The sequence below is a fragment of the Centrocercus urophasianus genome, unplaced genomic scaffold, assembly GCF_019232065.1.
Source record: "Centrocercus urophasianus isolate 14NV4802_14NV808 unplaced genomic scaffold, USGS_Curo_1.0 seq_29, whole genome shotgun sequence".
In the NCBI taxonomy this organism is placed as follows: Eukaryota; Metazoa; Chordata; class Aves; order Galliformes; family Phasianidae; genus Centrocercus; species Centrocercus urophasianus.
This window is the reverse complement of record NW_024884855.1, coordinates 13,332,226-13,352,895: the sequence shown is the minus strand read 5'-3', so window position 1 is coordinate 13,352,895 and position 20,670 is coordinate 13,332,226. Positions and strand designations below refer to the sequence as shown.

At 39.2% G+C, this 20,670-nt stretch overlaps 2 protein-coding genes across 2 annotated transcripts; both read right to left on the bottom strand.

Annotated features, from left to right (window-relative positions):
* Positions 1-1,857: 1,857 nt before the first annotated feature.
* RRN3 (RRN3 homolog, RNA polymerase I transcription factor) lies at positions 1,858-14,544 on the bottom strand. Its single transcript, XM_042828017.1, has 17 exons — positions 14,315-14,544; positions 13,859-13,915; positions 12,730-12,819; positions 12,515-12,644; positions 11,984-12,043; positions 10,570-10,633; positions 10,040-10,109; positions 9,270-9,368; positions 8,767-8,862; positions 8,198-8,333; positions 7,116-7,246; positions 6,000-6,130; positions 5,237-5,421; positions 4,576-4,684; positions 3,990-4,142; positions 3,473-3,560; positions 1,858-2,195 (listed from the first exon to the last, which is right to left on the bottom strand). The coding sequence occupies exons 1-17, from the start codon at positions 14,405-14,407 to the stop codon at positions 2,037-2,039; spliced, it is 1,851 nt and encodes a 616-aa protein (XP_042683951.1). The 5' UTR covers positions 14,408-14,544; the 3' UTR covers positions 1,858-2,036.
* A 1,578-nt stretch (positions 14,545-16,122) lies between these two features.
* Positions 16,123-20,620, bottom strand: LOC122165186 (transmembrane protein 238-like). Its single transcript, XM_042827943.1, has 2 exons — positions 20,214-20,620; positions 16,123-17,909 (listed from the first exon to the last, which is right to left on the bottom strand). The coding sequence occupies exons 1-2, from the start codon at positions 20,609-20,611 to the stop codon at positions 17,900-17,902; spliced, it is 408 nt and encodes a 135-aa protein (XP_042683877.1). The 5' UTR covers positions 20,612-20,620; the 3' UTR covers positions 16,123-17,899.
* Positions 20,621-20,670: the final 50 nt, after the last annotated feature.

Here is a 20,670-nt window from a genome sequence, read left to right as displayed (position 1 = left end):
AAAAAATGAAAAATCTACAGAGAAACTCTTTACTGACATACAAACAATACAATAATAGCAGACATCAATTCCTTTTCACAAGGGATGTGGGGTTTGTTTGTTTATATTTTCAGCATTCACACAGAAGTTCAAATCCTGAAAATAAATACCTTTTCAGAGTGCTTCACAAGCACCTCAAATAAAACTATCTACAAATCATACTTTCAGCTACTCATTTTCAACACTTCCAACAATCACCACTTCACGTATCAGAACTTTCATAGCTGGAAAAGCTGTGTGTCATCCACACGTTTAAGCAGCAATAACGCTTACCATCTGAATACACTCACCACTACCAAGGGCGTTTATTAAGCACTGTTCTCCAGATAGGACAAGCTCAGAGATGTGTGCAGCAGAACCACTGTCAGAGGGGTTTCCCTATCATGAGATCACAGCATTACTTGAAACCAACTAAAAAAGGTCATCAGGGAACAGTTCACCGGTCATGCTTGACCCATCTGGTAGACTTCTATGAGTGGAGTGATGGAGCATCAATGGACAAGGGAAAAGTGACCAATGTAATTTACCTGGACTTGAGCAAGGCCTTTGACACGGTCCCTCACCACATCCTTATCTCCAAATTGGACCACTCGATGGATAAGAAACTGGTTGAAAGGCCGCAGACAAAGGGTGGTAATCAATGGCTCTAAGTCCAGGTGGAGGCTGGTAACGAGCGGCATCCCCCAGGGGTCTGTCTTGGGACCAGTGTTCTTCAACATCTTTATCAATGACATCGATGACAGAATCGAGTGCACCCTCAGCAAATCTGCTGACAACACCAAGCTGAGTGATGCGGTTGACACTGCAGAAGGAAGGGATGCCATTCAGAGGGACCTCAAGAGGCTGGAAAGGTGGGCCCGGGTAAACATGACGAGGTTCAACACAGCAAAGTGCAGAGTTTTGCACTTGGGCCGGAGGAATCCCAGGCATCCATACAGACTGGAAGGAGCGGTCCTTGAGAGCAGCCCTGTGGAGAGGGACCTGGGGATCTTGATAGATGAAAAACTTAACATGAACCAGCAGTGTGCCTTTGCAGCTCAGAAAGCAAATGGTATCCTGGGCTCCATCAAAAGAGGGGTAGCCAGCAGGGATAGAGAGGTGATTGTGCCTGTCTACTCTGCTCTTTTGAGGCCCCATCTGGAATACTGCATCCAAGTGTGGAGCCCCCAGTACAAAAAAGACAGGGAACTCTTGTAGAGGGTCCAGAGGAGGGCCACAAAGACAATCAGGGGATTGGAGCATCTACCTATGAAGACAGGCTGAGGAAGCTGGGCTTGTTCAACCTGGAGAAGAGAAGGCTGCAGGGTGACCTCATTGCAGCCTTTCAATACCTAAAGGGAGCCTACAAAAAGGAGGGGAATCAACTCTTTGAAAGCATCGATAACTGCAGGACAAGGGGAAATGGTTTTGAGGAAGGGAAGATTTAGGTTGGATGTCAGAGGGAAATTCTTTTCAGAGAGAGTAGAGAGGTACTGGAACAGCTGCCCAGAGAGGTCGTGGATGCCCTGTCCCTGGAAGTGTTCAAGGCCAGATTAGATGGGGCCCTGGGCAGCCTGGTCTTGTATTGAATGTGGAGGTTGGTGGCCCTGCATGTGGCAGGGGGGTTGGAGATTCATGATCCTTGAGGTCCCTTCCAACCCTGTGAATCTATAAATACTGATAATGGATTTCTGGTCACACAAATCAAAAATTAGGAAGATCAGAATTTCACCCAATATGTAAAACTTCATAGAGAAATGTTAATAAACAAAAGTCTTTAAAGGTCAAGAAAAACTATTTAAAAAAAAACAACCCAGAAGTCATAAAAACATTTCAATATAAAATTTGTAAAATATTACCCTATTTATTCTCTAGACTTTTCTAGCAGCATTTGAATTTATCTTAATATATCCATAGAAAACTGATGATGAAGCATTTGCCATTTCAGAAAGTCGAGCTAAAGTCTCTGCGAGCAAAAAATAGCACGCAATTTTCTCTTCCACTTCTAGTTCTCCAGGTCAGTGTGGATATTGCGCATGACAGTCTGAAGGAGAGCCAGTGCTGCTCACTGGGCTCCGGGTATTTGACTCATAAGAATTTGGAGCAATTTCAACCACACCCTCATTTTGAGGGGTTTCTCCTTTCAAAAAGTCATCATCTTCATCTTCAGGAGTACCCTGCATGAATTGAAAAGGATCAGTGAGAGCAAAAATACATTCCAGGTCTCTATTTGACAGAAGTAAAAACTGCTAAAACCAAAAAGGGTATTTCCAAAACAAATTCCGAAATTCATCAAATCTCCTATCAAAACACTGGAGTAAAATCAATAAACTTACCAGTTAACTAAAGGCACCTACAAATCTACAACACCATATTTTTCCATGTTATCATAGAAAGGGAAGAAATGAAAAACTTAACGTGAGCCAGTTGTGTGCTCTTGCAGCTTGGAAAGCAAATGGTATCCTGGGCTCTCAGGAGTGGCCTGCAGGGACAGGGAGGTGACTGTCCCTCTCTACTCTGCCCTCATGAGGCCCCAGCTGGAGTTCTGCATCCAGGTCTGGGGCCCCCACTACAAGAAAGACAGGGTACTAGAGGAGGGCCACGAAGATCATCAGAGGGTTGGAGCACCTACCCTATGAAGACAGGCTGAGGAAGCTGGGCTTGTTCAACCTGGAGAAGAGAAGGCTGCAGGGTGACCTCATTGCAGCCTTTCAGTACCTAAAGGGAGCCTACTAACAGGAGGGGAGTCCACTCTTTGAAAGGGTCGATAAGGCAGGAAAAGGGGAAATGGCTTTAAGTTGAAGGAGGGAAGACTGAGGTTGGTTATCAGGGCCAAGTTCTTTACCAAGAGAGTGGTGAGGTGCAGGAACAGACTGTCCAGAGAGGTTGTGAATGCCCTGTCCCTGGAAGTGTTCAAGGCCAGATTGGATGGGGCCCTAGGCAGCCTGGTCTAGTATTAGATATGGAGGTTGATGGCCTCGCATACAGCAGGTGGTTAGAGCTTCATGATCCTTGAGGTCCCTTTCAACTCAAGCCATTCTACACTTCTGTGAAATACACAGTTGACAGAAGGTTGAAAAAGGATAGACATTCTGCAAGAAGGTAAACAGACTTTGTAGAAGCAGTGGAAGAACGTGGGATGTACTACAACTGTCATGATTAGTTAGGACGACAAGAGAATTATATGTACACTCATTGTGAAGCAACTACCTACAAAGCAGATTGATCCCTGTAACAAGACTGCACATACACCACGTGGATGCTCCTAACAGTTGTGTCCATACACACTCTTCCATAGAGAGGAAAAGTAAGGTTGGATCAATTTTTTAAGTTTTCTATCTGATTCCAGTCACTGTCTATCACGTTTTCTATGCTTATAGTCACTAGCTAACCAATTAAGCAAATGAAAGCAGCTGACAGAGTGGCTACTGAATTGCATTTTGTAACAGATTACCCTTTTAATTGGCTTCTTCAGATTCTCTAAATCTTCAGCACTCAGTTCTTCCCAAAACTGATAAAATGGATCAATGGTCTTCTTTGATCTGAAAGTGGAATTAAAAGACAGTGCGAGTTATTTTATTCAGTAAAACGGATTTGATTTTAACAATCCAATATAAATGGTTGGAATTCTGATAGCCATCTTCAGGATTTCACAAACAACTCTGTCCCTATATAATCTCCAATTAATTCCATGAAAGATTACTCTTTATCAGCTTTGCTGATAAACATAAATTAAAATTGTTTGCTTAAGGAGTTCTGATACAATTAGGTCTTCTAATCCCTAGTTAGACATTTTCAACAACTACACTTGTCTCAAATTCCTTTCCAAATTTTTAAAAGATAATCACAGATTAAGATACACAACATAAGAAGTACTAAAGCTCAGGTAAGAAAATCAGTTTTGTTTCTTCCAGATTTTAGCTTATTATTTGCTACAAGACAAATATGAACTGTCCATTTATCAACTATACCTTTTGAGCATATAGGGATCAAAGGGGAAGAAACTGTCAAGTGGGTTAGTGCACATCTGCACAAAGTCACCCCCAGTGCCACTCCGAACAACTGGTATAAACTGCCGATTGTTTCTCTCAATAATTGTGTAGCAGAACACCAGCTGGTACTTCCTTTAAAAGATAATAAGGGAAAGATAAGCATTTCTAGCACAGAGATGGCAAATGTTTCAGAAGACATTCACATACAAAAGTCATTTTTAAATAACATCATTTCTACCTTTCATTTTGGAACTGGTATTAGGTGTTTCCAAGACAGCCACAGGGGATGTACGTTAGAATCTATTCTCTTTCTCTGCACTCCTGCAAGTTTTACTCCAATTAGAACCATACTGGCACCAATACTTGAACAGTGAAACAGTTTTACAGTATTGTAGGATTCAATTGAAACTGAACCAGAAACGAACCTGGGCAAAATTCTGTGTTCTCTTGGATAACAATGAATACTTTGTGTTATATATCTTAAGTTCTAAATAGCTGCTGTTATTATACACACACATCCATAAACTGGTATCTTAGATGAAAACAAAGTAAACAAAAAAGGTACCTTGTAATGGCAGCAAACAAGTTTACAACAGAAGGTATACATATCTTCAGAGGGTTTAGCTGACACATGACAATGCGCTCAAAATTTAAACTCTGCAGATACGACAGACCTTCAAAATAAGAACAATTATCAAATAAACCTATTATATAGAGGTTATACATCATATAAGCTTAGCTGAATTTTTAAGAATTTCCAGTCTTATCACCATGCACAAGATCAGATAAGCAAATTCTACATCTCTCTATTAGAGTACTGATCTAGCCTACAGCTCGTTGAATAGAAAAGCTATTCCAATTTACGGCAGATTGCCACAGCTGAGAGACCCTTCCAAAGACAATACATTTACATGGGAATTGAGAAGGACAGAGACTTCATGGACTGTTACCAACTGAAGACCACACTAGTTCAACACAGCTGGAATTCAAACATGCTCAGCAAGCAACTGGGGCCAGAAATCTAAGTTAAAGAGTTATCTGCACTGCTTTCAATGCTGAAGAAAAAAAAGATTATTTAGGTTGATAGCCCAGGTGTGTAAGCTATCTTACTCCATTTAGAGTACAATGTAAATCTGTCAAATACTTGACTGAATTAACCATCAAAAACAAATCCACAGTAAATCTTGCAAATGAATCCCAACACCTTTCAAACCTGTTATACTCACCTTTCCTTAAGTTTCCATCCAAAAGTTGCTTATGACGGAAAATAAGCGTATAGAATGCTGCCTGACATGCGGAATAAAATGGCCCATGGAGAGCTACATCACAGTAAGCATTAGCCCCTGTATCCTGATTATCAATGTATTTATGCATCCAATTAACCAGCAGATCCAGGCATGCTTTTACTGTGCTATAATGAAGAAAAATAATGTGTAAAAATAGATTCTAAAATGGCATAGAAAAGATGTTGAACAAGTATTCAAAGATCTCAGTCACAAAACTGTAATTAAGAAAATTATCACTAGAAAAAATAGATTCTGTTATGAGCTTTCTTCTTTATATCAGCAAGAAACAAATCAACATATCAGTACTGAAAAGCCCAGTGAAAGCACAAGATGCCAGGAGATGAATCCAAGAATGCACACTGCACGGACATGTGCAACAAACAATATAAATGCTGAGCTATAAGCAATGTCCAACAAGTAATTCCAATATCAAATTAAATTTACCATTAAAGTCACTGAGCCCACACCTTTAACAGCATAAAAATACAGAATACATAAATACAAAGATTTTCATCCTTTTGCTGAAATATTTTCAACATGCACAAAAACAGCTGAACACTTGAGTTTCCTGTCTCAGAATCCGTATAAAATACTTAACACAGATCATTAAAAATATATTTCTGAATATCAAATATACTGAGTATCTGTAACTCAGCCCGAAGTCAACATAACCTATCCATGCTCTTATATCAAAACAACATACACAACTGGAATAAATTTAGCTCTTGCTAAGAAGCTGCCAATGTAACTCCCAGCAGTTTGCCTGATCACCGAAGGATTATTTGGATCTTGCAGTTTTTTCCAGAGATGGTCTAAAAATGCCTCAGCCAATCCCTGAAATGAAGATATACAGAAAACATGAGTTGTTATAGCAATGACAATAATATATTTCTAATATTCAGTTCCATCAATTTCCACAGTCAAACCACAGAAGTCTTTAAAAACATTAACAAGGGTAACAGGAAGCAACTGTTAACTGCCTTTGTAACAGAAGGGATAGGGGTTATCCAATGAAAACAGCAGGAAGTTGAACTTTGAGAAATACAGAAAGTGGTTCTTCATTGTAAACAGTTACATTCTGGGACTTGTTGGCACAGGAAGATCACAATATCAAAATCTGTATCACTAAAAAAATTTAAAAAGCAATATGATATCTTCCCCTTGAACTTGCCCATCACACAATGCTTTGCGATGGAATGTCACTTCTGTTCAGGAAGTTACTGAACTATTGTTAGAGGCTGAGATGCTATTCTGACAATGCTCGCTATACTCAAGTATTCTTTGCAATGCATCTGCTATTCACTGTCAGAGTTCAAGGACAATCAAAATGCTAAATGGATCTCCAGCTAATCTTATGCCAAAAGTACGGATGCTTTTGTTTTAGAATGTTACTGAAAGAACAGCATTTTGCCTAAGAGATGGGAAAATGGAGGGTGCTGAACAGTAAATACAAATTCCAAATTGAAGAGCTAACAATGCACTCAGTTTTTGGATGCCAACCAAATTTGCAAAAGCACTATGCCTTAGGTTTAAAACTCCAACTGACTTCTGCAAAAGACCTCTATTATTGCATTCCTTCACAATGGGCTGGTTTTGAGCTGCTTGACATTTATGAACAGCATGGGGAAGGCTGAAAATATAGCAGGATTTGAATAAAGGAATAACAGAAGGGGAGGAGAAAAAGGATACTAATAAATCCTGATGTATAATCTTCAGAGAAACGTACAGTAATAGTAGAACTATAGGGAAAAAAGCAACTAACTTTTGTAGAAAAGCCAAAGCATAAAGACACATCATTCTAAGAACAGTTTCTACTCACCAATTTTAAGCTACAGATGTGAAATATGAAATACTGTACATGACAAGAAGCATGGGTTGGTAAAATGAGCTTATCAAAAACAGAAACGAGATCCCGATACAAATCCTTTGTCTTGTTGATATCAAGCTTGCCTACACAGCAACAAAAAGAAAACAAAAATGAGTCATATCAGGTTTTTTCCTGCCCTCATGTTGTGAAAATGGTATTTCTATCTTTCTGAATCAGGAAGAAATATGTTTTAAAAAAAAAAAAAACAACAAAAACCAAAAAAGCCACTGACAAGCTAACTTGTAAGTTTACCTGGCAACTAAAATAAATGTTTGTATTAAGACTTTCCAGAACTTCAGTTATTCTTCATATAAACTAATGTAAAAAGAAGTAAATCCATGAATGCAAGCATGTGCAATACTGATAGACTGCAAAATTTGAAATAATGTGCTACTTCAGAACAGGCAAAAGAAAACACTAAGAAACAAAACTGCCTCGCTAATATGATAAAGCAATTTTCTAAATATTCTATTCTAAATAAGTCTAACATTCAGCCCCCCTTAGTAAGTGCCAGTGTAAGATTTGTGTTTCTAATAAATAAATAAATAAATAAATAAATAAATCAGGTTTTTCCTTTAGTACAAGTCCTTTACCAATTTCAACTGGTTCTTCTAACCTACTCCTTGTGTTTATGCTGTTCAAAGAATCCACAGTAGTAATTCTCAAAACAGTACAGCAGAAAAAATGATAAAATACTTTTGTTAATTAGAAAGTATTTCTGACCCACAGAGAAGTTTAGTACCACGATGAGAAAAGAAAACTATTTACTCTTATACCCTGACACATTACGTTTTGGGTACAGTGCCATATTTATACATTCAAAATGTCTCCAACTGAAGATCAGGCTGTTAATGTCATAAATGAACCTGTGCACCTTCAGCCAATAAACACTGGCCAAAGCCAGGAATGTGCTAATAGCAGAACTCTACCACTAAAGGATAAAGGCTTGCTTTCTCCTGCTGCAATTCAAGAGAATTCCTCTTATGTTTTTCTTATTTGCTAGCAAAACAAATTTATTGTTCCTGTACTCTTACCATCCACATGGCAAATGTCTTTAATATAGGCAAACAGAATGGTCATCAAAATATCCAGTCGCTCTGCAAGTGGATGGGCCATTCTCTCACTACTGGGAGAGACAACTTTGTTTTCTTTTCTTTCCTCATCTTCCTCCTGGAAGATGTCATAAATGATAACTTAATTACAATTATATAGAGAAAAATGAAACTAAATCTGTACGTTCACGGTGAAGTTTTTGTTGTTGTTCTTAAAAACAGTATCTATACAGTTCAGTCTAAGCAAATTTTTGTAAACTAAGTCAATTACAATTAATAAGCTTTACATACAACTGCTTGTATTTTTTTTTGTAGGGAAACTGATGTACTGTACATATTCTGGATATTTATATCATTAAATTCAGCACATGGAAAAGACATTAATCATTTGTCAGCTACTTAGGCTTGAAACTGTTTAATTTTTCCTGTTTACAGAGCAGCATCAACAAAGCAGCATTGTATTATTACGCTTCAGTTTCAGAAGCATAAGGTGTAACTAAGAAAAATTTTGCCTCAAAGGTGAAAATTCTACTAAAAAAAAAATAACCAACCATGTCAAAAAGCCCCTTCTCTGTAGATTTTTCCTCACTATCAGAGTTATTAGCAGCTTCTTCAGCATCTTCAATATCTTGCTGGGGTGTACTAACCTACAAACAAGAAATTAATTTTTATAAAACCATGACAGCAATATGAAACATTCCTGTTTAGAATCATACAATGGTCTGGATTGGAATGGTTCTTTAAGATCAACTAGTTCCAAGCCCCCTACTATAGGCAGGGACACCTTCCTCTAGACCAGATTACTCAAAGTCCCTGAGATTTTTACTCCCCAACCCCTCCCAGCCCACGATTCTCTCCTCTATTCCATAAGAAAGTCAAGGGCTGTGAGCAAACTGCTGTGTGCTGCTTAGTTGTCTGCCATGTTAAACCACAATAGCCCTATACTGATGATCCTGAGTTTGTGAGTACTACTGGAACGTATTTTCGTTAAGCTTAATGCTGAAGACTATTTTAACACCATTCCTCCTTGAAAGATGATACAGAACAAACTTACATCCAACTTTAATAGCTTTTCAACAATGAGTTCCAGAATCTGAAGCCTTAATGTTGGAAGGTACACTGTAACTCGTAGTAGGTTATGAACATAACATTCCTGTAACACAAAATTAAGAGATATCTATAAGAATGTTAAGTGAAAGTTTCATTCTCTCAAGGATTTTTACAAAATACATTTCCTAACTTGTCATTTAAAGAGACAGACACAGGTCAAAACTAATTTTTTCCCAAGTATCTCCAACAGAATGACAATTTCCAGCTTGCTTTCCACCACACAGGAGCATCATAACAGAGATGTAATACAACAATGTAGTACCCTACCCCTATTGGATTTCATCTATATCATCCATCTTTCTGTCTGCTTATCAAATTCCTTGTTCCTCCAAAGAATACTTTCCAATTTTTACACTGAGACAGGTATCCTACATTCTCCTTACTATACAACTCGGAGACTTATCGTCAAAGAAGTTCATCTTGTGCACTGATTAAGGAAACAATCGTGGAAAAAGATATGCAATTATCTCATTAAAGAGCTGCATAATGCTTATGCACAGGGAACTTAGGCATGTTTGGACAACCTTTCAACAAACAGGCACACATGGACATGTATGTTTCTATAGGCAAAAAATTCTTGTAAAAACCCAAGATTTTTAAACACCACATTCAAAAATCTGCATAAAATACCACCAAATTGATTGTTACACTGTAGAATGTTTTCCTATATTAAAAAGTGAGTGAACAAATAAATGTAACATTCACAGTTCTTACCAGAGTTCTTTCTGATTTATTAATGAAAGGAAATTTTTCCACAAGTATTGGCATAAGAAACTGCAGTGTTCTGCGTGGGGGGGAGAAAAAAAATATATATATAGGTTGTTACCATGAGAGCAAGCTCCAGCACTATAAAAACAAACTGGAATCAGTTTATTATTTCACAGTAATCTTATTTTAAGATAAATAATTATATATAATATTTTCTATTATTGCACAGATAATAAACTTTTACTGTGGCTTTGTTAAAAGCTACTTCAAGCGTGCTGCTATAAGCAGGACTTTCCTTGTGTTTGCTATTATTATTAACAGGACTCTCAGCTGCTGATGTCTATTAACATTTCACGATTGGATATAACATTATATCAGTTACAGAATGTTACGAAATGTCACACAATTAAATTAAGCACTGTATTTCCAATATGGAGGGGAAAAAAAAAGACCTGTTTACTATCTTTATAACCAAGCTTAATATCTGTGTAAGAAAAAAAAAAAAAGCAGATGAAACCAAAGAATTAAATACTCACGAAGGAACATATTTTGCAACAGTCTGCAATGCTCTGTGACATGTATCAAAATTTTCAGAAAGGTCTAGAGAAAGGAGAAGGTGCTATTATCCATTTGGTTGCAGAAAGCTAACTCAGGAATCAATTAAAACAGTTCATGTCAATAAAACATTTTAAAGATCCCCAAGGAGACTGCATTCACTGAGATTTTGTTGTTGGCTTTTTTTTCCTTTTTTTTTTTTTTTTTTGGCATTGTTTTTGATTTTAAGTTGAACTGCCCAACTACTAAAGTTACCATGAAAATTCACTCCAAATACAATTCAAGTTATCCCAACAAAGTCTTAATTTGCCACCATCACCAAAGCCAGGTATTGTTGCCATACTACTTACACCGAATGCCTAACTTGGAAACCCAAATTTATACCCCTCCCCCCACCCCCCCCCCCCAAAAAAAATTAGAAAACGTGTGGAAAACTAGATAAAATAAAAAATTATGCCTTATTTGCAAGAGTTAAAACAAAAACACAAATAATTAGGCTTTTCTAGCAATAATGTGGTGAGCTGCCTTTATTTTGGGAGATGGTTTTAAACTGGAAGAGAGCAGATTTAGACTAGCTATTAGGAAGAAATTCTTGACTGTGAGGGTGGTGTGACACTGGAATAGGTTGCCCAGTGAGGTTGTGAATGCCCTCTTCCTGGAAGCATTCAAGGCCAGGCTGGACAGGCTTTGAGCAAGCTGGTCTAGAGGGAGGGGCCCCTTCCTACAGCAGAGGGTTTGGAACTAGATGATCTTAAAGGTCCCTTCCAACCCAAACTGTTCTATGATTCTATGATTTTTTTTTTCCTTTAAATCCTAACAGTGTCACAAGTGAACACCAGAAGAGTAGTTGTGTCAACCCAAGCTGAAGAGAAATTTATTACAGCATTCAAGATACAAAGATACAGATAGCTAAATATCTTATAAGAATTCAATTTGTCTAATCCATACACAAATCATTTTCATTATTTATATCAATTGTATTTGAGTTTACTACAAGCAGACAACAACAAAAGGCCTTAAGAATTTCCTAAACAAGCCAGTTTCATTGTGTAAATAAAATGAAAGCAGACCACTCCTCACTATCCTTTGGCTTTGAAACAATCAAAGGATTGTTTCAAGGACTAAGGATGTACTCCCAAATGCTCAGCCTGAATCTTAAAAATACTGCAGCAGCAAATACCAGTATTTTGCAAGTAACAAGGATTGAGTCACAACACCACTGATTCAAATATAAACAAAATTCCTTACTAGGTAATTTAAGGATGTACTGCTTCCTAAAGTTTTGTATTGACTCCTGTAAAGTAATTTTGCAAAAATAAAGAAACATGCATTATATATTTCTTTAGTAGAAGTATTACAAAAGCATACATAAGCCATATTTTCTTTTATACTCACTTTCTTCATCATCATCAGAATCTGAAATGTCCACATCATCTTCTCTGATGGTTATTCGAGCTACCAAAAATGAGATCATTACTGGAATACTCATGAGGAATTTATGAGGTAACAACTCCAATACTAAATCAAAGTGCACTGGACAACAGTCTTCAGTGTGACTAAAACATCAAAATTATCCACAAGAGTTTCTCTAAGAACAGTCAAAAACATTGCTTTAATCAGAGAACCAGGTGGTTCTTGATCATCTCATATGATCATCATTAGAGCTTCTGTTTTTCAGTAGTAACATTACACAGTTCTTTCCCTTCCTAAACTTCTTCAATAAACAGGCTCCGTTAAGAGTTTTAATAACCCTTTAGACTAGATCTTCTGAAGTCTAGGTACATAAAATGGTCTGTATTGCAATTCAGTCATTCAAGTTAAATTAATCAACAGAAAACAATTAGATTGTGATGTATTATACAGAATTTATATGCAAAATAATTATTTTGATAAACAAGTAAGAATATTAAGAGGAAAGAAACTTACGAGGAACGAACTGGGATACAATCATGCTCAGGCATGGCCTAAGATGGACAGTTTGTGCTGACACCAGATTGCCAAGAAAACCCAGATATTCTTCCACTACCTCTCGGCTTCTTCTCAACCATGGTAGTTTCTGAAAGTAAATAAAGACCAAGGTGTCAAACAGATGTTTTGAGTACTACACTCTTAACCTGCCTATATAATAAATGAGTATTTACCAGCAAAATGCTGACCAGTTGCTCAAAGTCCTTGGTCAGATATGTGACAGAAGATCGAAATTCATGCAGCCAGTTAATGATCTGTGCATCCTTAATATAAGTAGGGAAAAAAATAACAAGCCTATTTTAGTAAACAACAGGACCAAAAACGATAAGATTTTTTTGAATACCAAAGCCCATAGAATCACAAGTCAAAGATTAAGACACTAAATTGAAATTATTTTCACACAATCATAGAAGGAATTCCTTGAACTCGCACCCTCACCAATGAAAATTCTTTAACACAACAATACACACTCGCCAACCAGCAGGGAAGTTTAAGTGACAAACTGAGTAAGGTATGCAAACCTCAATAACAAAGAACGTATCTGTGGCACCTAGAACCCTACTTTCCTTCTGTATTTTCTCTTAGTTTAAGCAGAGGAATAGTCAAGTATTGAAGTAAGAACCAATTCCACAGAGAAATTTTTATACTGATTTTGGTCATACTCCCCAGAAGTTCTGCTAAAAAAGATGTATTTTACAGAACATTCTATTTAGAAAGAAAAGGAAATCCATATAACGTTATCCTTCCTGCAGCATTCTTCTGACAACTGTGTGACTTAATTAAAAGATAAAAAAAGGAAAAAAAAAATACAAAAACACCATCGATACCCACAGCTGTAAGAAACAGCCCTGAAACTACTCCTCTAACTGCTAGATACATATGAATCTTAATGCTTAATTAACTAAGTTCTTAGTGAGAGCTGAGGGAGGCAGTAACTCACAACATAAAGGCATTGACAGTCAGCAGTTATGGTTTTATCTACGTTACGGAATCCGTAGATACAGACCTAGAAAGGTGGCATCTGGAAGAAAAATCTCACCAAAAAGCACAGTTTCTCACTCTAAAGCAAAGTCAGTAAGCATAAGACAGCATTTATTAGGTTTCTGCATACGAGATATGTGTCTGCTCATAAACACACAATAGCTGCTTTTCATTACTTCTGACAGTTTCTATGAAGCAAAAAGCAGTTATATGTTAACCAATGCTTAAAACAAAGGATTTGCTTTTAAGCACCAGAACGGCTTGTGTGGTGACACTCAGACAGCTGAGTGTTAAACCATCGGCCCCATGCCGGCAACTTACCTTTATGTCAGGATCTGACAGCTGATGCTTTAACAGCTCGAAGTCAGTGGTTTCACCCTGGCACGGGAAAGAAAAATAAATTATGCTCATTATTCTTCTAGAAAAAAAAACATACAAAAAACATACATAAATAAATAAAAAACAAAAAAAACACCATGCTTCATTAACATATCTCAACAACCTAAGAGCATTTAATCACAACGCAAAGAAAGCGAGTGGCAAAGCACGAGAGGCAGCGGCAGCAGAACGCGCCCCCGAGAGGCGGAACTGCCCCCCCGCAGATCTTTGCGTCCCAGCCGCTCCACACAAGCCCGAGCTCGCGAAGATTTTCCACTGGCACAGCAAAACCACCCGGCACCAGCCCGGAGCCTCCGAGGCGGCAGAGCCAGGTCAGCACGAGCTTTCACCGGGACACGCCGCCGCGCGGAGGGCCCTAGCCCCGTGCCGCGCACTCACCCGTTCGTACTTCAGCAGGATGTCCGTCAGCGTACCCCCGAACCGCACTGTCTTCTTGGGCGGGGAACTGATGAACTCGTCCCCCGCCAGCATGGTCACGGCTCCACGCGTGAAGAAAAGCGAAACCGGCTCAGCCCCTCCAGCCCTCGCACTGCACTTCACCTCGTCTCGCGGACGGCGACGTGCTCCGCTAGCGGCCCAGGCGGCCCTCCGCGCCACGCTACCACACGGCGCAACCGGCAGAAGGGCGCCCGCGCCCCACCGGAAGCGGGGACCGCTCCTCCCCTCGCGCCATAGAGAGGCGAGGCTGGAAGGGCGGGAACGACTCCGGCGGAGGTAGCGCGGGAGGACCGAGGGAGGCGCGGCGCTGCGTACAGAGGCGCGGTTGCTGCTACAACGTAGGGCTTCCTCGGAAAGCAAAGGTCCAGATTTGAGCGCAGTGTCACTCTGGAGCAGTCATTTTACTGAGAGGGGGAAACAAGCAAACAAAATGCTGTGGAACCCTGACGATCCTAACAATGGAGTCACGCTGAAGAAGAGCTGAATGCCATCTGAACAAAACAGAATTTGATCCTGGGAAGCTAGCAGGCACCTGATAGGACCAAGAGATGGTTGCATCTTCCAGAAACTTTTCATCTTTGCCATCGTTCTCCAAACACGCTCAACAAAACACCCTATCGACATTTCTGTCTCAGTGCAGGAACAGCTTCTCCTCTCCCACCACTAAGCACTGCATGCATAGATGGAGTCCCATTCCTCAATGCCCTCAAACATATTCAGTTGAAGGATATACCCATAATTCAAAAGGAACTAAAAAAGATGGAAACGTTGATTAACTTTCACAGAACACCCTGGAAAAGTACAAATGAAAACACATATATTCCTTTATAGTTCATAATGTTCAGAGTGCTCTCAACCTTCATCAATTCAGCCAAACACTTCACTGTTCCGTAGCTCACACAGACCAGCTACAGCAACACAATGACTAATCTCAGCCCTTCTCTAGCTGTAGCATCCGCTGATCCTCTGAGTTGGCCACCTCTGTAACAAGTAGCTCATCCTCAACAATTTTCCTCCCTAGAAAACCCATCAGTCCCATTAGAGATTGTTAGAAAATTCGTTAGTAACTTTCATTTAGTTTCTCCATGGATAAGATGTTCCTATTGAAGGAAAATAAGCCATACATATAGCACATATCTAAAGAGCCTAACAGCAAGCATTTAACCCTGCTGTGTGCTCATACATTAGAGAGTTACATGATCCTTTAGTAGTCACATCAGGAAGTATTCTTTTAAGCTAGCATTAAGGCTTAACCAGCTACAAAGGGCTGGTGTATAAGCAACAAGAAGCTGAAACTTGGTTACAGGAAACCTTGGCTGTATTTGAACAGCCGGAGACTGGCCTTTAGGTCTGAGGGAATCTAGACATAAAGCTGTGTAAAGCACGCAATTACACACACTCCTATGTGTGTGCAAGTTCTTTGCAATCAACAGTGTAAATGTTCCTTGCATGGACTTTGTGCTGCATTGAGCTACAACTGACAAGGACACCAGGAAATTAAGATAACACTAAACATCTGTTAATGTTTAACTGCTAACAATCAAGTTGCCAGCTTCTATTTAGTATCAATCTTTGTTATGCAGAATGCAAACAATAGGCTGCATGACAGAGTAACTATTTTATATTAAAAAAAAAAAAAAAAAATCCCAACAAACTCAAATCATAGCTTATAATGGCACTGCTCCACAGCAAGTACTTTTTACCTCTTTGTTTAGATATACATCATTAGTAACATCATGGTACTCCTCTATGAAGAACACAATTTTTATTTTTTTTATGTGCCAGCTCCTATATTTAAAATTAAATTGTACATACTATTAATAATTGTAAACATTTGAATCTCATATAATTAGAGCAACACCCTCTGCAGCCAAATGACATTCTAACAACCATCCATCACAATCACTAAGTATCTGATACTGGATAGAAGATCAATCATAACGTGCAGTAAATTTAAAGCCCTACTCCGTTTACTTTGATATTTATAACTGCAACACTACATTAGATAAAACTGTCATCAGAGCTAGTACACAAAAGGCTGCACAAATTTTGGGTTAATTTATAACTGCTACTCTACTCACTAGACATTTTACGTCTCAAAACTCAGTTTAACAATTGAAGCTACAGGTAAGTCAGGAAAAATAACTTTTCAGCACAGAGAAATGAAAAATTGCCTTGGAAAAGACATTGAAATCATAATATGTAGGTTTTAGGGAGGAGGGTTTTGTTTGTTTTTTTAATCAGACCACTGTAATAAAAATAGTGGTGTCACACTGCAGTTCTCTAAAAGGAGGATACAGCTCTAACTCCTAACATCTGCATTTAGTAAAGAAATTATAGATTCCCACATCTAGTGTCTATGTGTCAGTCTTACAAAAGACTGAGAGCATTTGGAAAATATTTAAAGAAATAGAATGCATGTAGAAGTTAGTCCAGTAACTTTCAAGAGAGCATTTAAAGATATTTAATGGGCTCACGAGGAAATGCAGCCACAGTATTCTGAGTAAACTCTCTTGTTAAATCCACCTCTTGTATTCAATAAGGTACAGCATAAAAACAATCATGCATTAAAAGTGCAAGGCCTACCATAAGTGCCAATGGTGGTCTCAAACTCTTTGTGTTAGTGCAGAAACAGAGGAACACAAAAATTTATCACATACATGAGTTTTAGGTATCATTAACTTTAATATTAATCTTTTATACAGGCTTCTAATTTCAATTGCATCTACATATAAATTTGGTAGAATTTTGTAAAGCATCAGAGTGCTTTTTAGTCTACAGTTTTTTTAATGCTTCAGCGTTAGAAAAAGTTATTGTATCATAACTGAATTCAAAAGCCTCCTCTTATCATATTACATTACATGTAACTATGAAGAAAGAATTGGAATGCCAACATCACTATTTTTCTTGTGTACTTATAAAACCTCAAATTCCAAGCTATTCCCAAATAATGACGAAACTTCATAGGAGTCACTGTAAATCTTGTATTTACATTATTAACAACTTCTGCATTCATAACTGCACCAGTAGTTTTACACAGGTATTTTAAAAGCACCCTTACAAATAAAAGTATTGCACTGACATCATATAAAATTCACAGTGAGTTTAACTTCCAGACCTTAGAAAAACAGTGCAAAAGCTTTTCACTGTGCAAGAGCTTTTTATCCAAACATTCCTGGGTCATTATGAAAGGTAATTATGTATAACATGCTGCAGTTATTTTTTCTGTGTATTGGGTTGGTTTCCTTTTTAGTTCTCGCTTCTTGGAAAGTCAATTTTAAGTTTTGAAATGATGAAACAAACAAACAAAAAAACAAATAACAACCACATGTGATCCAGTCCAACACTGAAATAGGTGCATTTGGCAGAGATATAGGTCTATGCATCCACTTCATATAAAGTCCACTGTGATTGCAGAAATTATTCCATATGAAGGAATCTTACTGCATGGAATACAGATTTCTCCTTCCATGAATTGTAGCAGTTTCACCTCTTTTAGAGGCAATAACTTCAACAGGCTTGTCTTCAGCAGATCCTGAAAATAATACATTAAGAAATGGTTACTCCAAAGTAGTCTTAAAACAGCCATATAAAACTCTAAATCATACCTTGAAATCAGTCTTAAGAGTACTTTTCTGCATGTTTAACAGCCAGTTGGATCCCACACATGAAAAAATACAAAATAAAAACAAACAAACAAACAAACAAAAAAATATCAACAGCTCATCTCCAACAGTGACCATGTACGGATGTTAAAAGCATAAGATCATAGAATGCAAACATTATCTCCTCAAGATATTATCTCAAATTCCACTTACTGCCCCAGGTTTTGTCCAGATGGAACATAACATCTTCATGTCACTTCTGTTTTCCTTGTAGCTTTTTGAGTTTGTAAATTTTTATCTGTTACTTTACACTATGTCGAACATGCAACAACTCTTCGATACATTCTTTGTCATTGGAGGGGTAATAAATAATTGTTCCTTATGCACATTTTGGTACCATTTATGACTGTGCAGATGGACTCGAGTATTTTATTCTCTGCTTCTCCTTTCAGACTCAAGAACCCTACTCATTATTCAATATAACTCACTTCATACCTTGAGATTTCTCACCCATTTCTACTACATATCTTTTAGAAACAAAATCAAAACAGCATATGGTATTTTGCTTACCTTGAACAAGAAAAAAACAAAACAACACAGCAAAACTAATAATCACAAGAACCAAGTGACAAAAAATGCTTAAATGAGTTTCTATAAAGAACAAGCTTCCTTATTCAAGCAACAGCAATTCACTGCACTCCCCCTTAACATCCAGACTTCTTTATACATGTAATTCCAAGTTAATTAATCAGGAAGCTTTTGTAATGGCCAGTATAGTAAGTATAGCAATTTGACTTCTTTCCCCTCCATACTTTCATTCTTAAGTAAATGTGATATGCGTACAAACAGACCAGGAATGTTTTCAAGGCTTCAGTGATTCTTCAAATGATGCTTGAAGCTGGATTCTGACATTGCTTCTGCAGACTCAATAGTAGCCATATTCTTCAGATGATTGAGGTTCACAGTGACAAGTAGCTCAGCTATGAATTCTTTATGAGTTTTGAACTATCTGTTGCAACTCTGCCTCCAAGATGCATACCAGCTGGCATTTCACTGTTTTTTTTCTCTTCGCAACAAAAGGAGTATTTTGTGTTGGTAGAACATGAGCTTCTTTCCTCACAGGAGTTCTAGTGGGTGCTAGTGCTTTATGGTTATTTGTTACCTCACATTTCAAGTTGTTGTCAGCAGTTCAGCAGCAGTCAGGATCAGTTCAAGACTGCAGCCTTGGTACCCTGCCATATGACAGATCTTCCAAGGTCAACATGCCAAATTCTTCATGCTCACGCATGAATGCAGATTTGTTTCATAGAATCCTTAGAGTTGGAAAGGGACCTTTAAGGGTCATCTCATCCAACTCCCCTGCAATGAACAAGGCTCAAGCTGCAATGCGCAGTTTGATCAAGTTGCCCACCCACTGATCCACCGTCACCTTGAAAGTCTGGGGCATCAACCACAACACTGGACAACCTGTTCCAGTGCCTCACCATCCTACTTTCCTGTAAGAAAAAAGTCTTTTTCCTTACAGCCAACATAAATCTACCATCTTTAAGCTTCAAGACATTTCCCCCTGTTCTATCACCACAGCATAGGATCTGCTCCATGATCTTTCCTAGCACAGAGGTGAGACTGACAGGTCGGTAGTTCCCAGGGTGATTCTTTTTACCCTTTTTAAAAACAGGTGTGACACTGCCTTTTTTCCAGTCATCAGGGTCTTCACCTGATTGTTACAGCTTCTCAAATATCACTGAGAATGGCTTGGCAACTACATCAGCCAATTCCCTCAAGACTCTGTGATGCATCTCAGAGGGACCTATAGACTCACGGATGTCCTTTGTGCTGGTCTGTTTGATTTTGAGACATCTTAGCCTGCTGTAGGGAGCCTGCTTTGCAGGGGAGTTGGACTCAACGATCTCTAGAGATCCCTTCCAACCCCTACAATTCTTTGATTCTGTGCGTAAGCAATTTCAGGACACTTTTTCAATTTCCCTTATCATTAGAATCAACTTTTCCTTTTTTTTTTTCCTAACGGACCAATGGAGATTGACATAACAAGTTTTCATTATTGTTACTTTCCATAGGTTTAGCATGAGGCGAGAAGATTTCCTGCGTCCCCAGACACAAATGACCGATTTTCACCCAAGCCAGCTTTATTGCACGGCTCTCTCCGGCCGTGCCCGCCCCCAGCAGGACACGCCCCGGCCCGGCCTCCCGCACCACCCCCCCACCCCACTCACCTGTTGCCGTCGGCGGCGCGGCGCGGCGGGCCGCGGGGGCGCTGCAGCTCCAGGTCGGCGGCGCGGCGGGAACGAGACGCGGTGCCGAGAACTGAAGAAAAGCGGAGGCTGAAGCCGTGCACCAAACCCCGCAGTACGCTATCCCCACGGCCCTTGGGCGGTGCCAGCCCCACGTCGTCGCGCAGCTCCTCTGGCGACACCTCTAGGTTGCCCGCGTACCAGAACACCCACCAGATGAGGCTGAGGAAGATGCCGATACCGCCCGCGTAGATTAGTAAGTCGGCGAAGAACACGTCGGCGAACACCCCGGCCAGCAGCACCGCCAAACCCACCGCGTCGAAGGCCAGCGCCAGCCAGAAGGCGGCCACGCAGCGGCCCAGACCTCCGGGGGCTGCCATGGTGGAAGAGCGACGGCGCCGCCGCCTCGAGCCGCTCGCACCTGAAGGGGAAGCCGAGG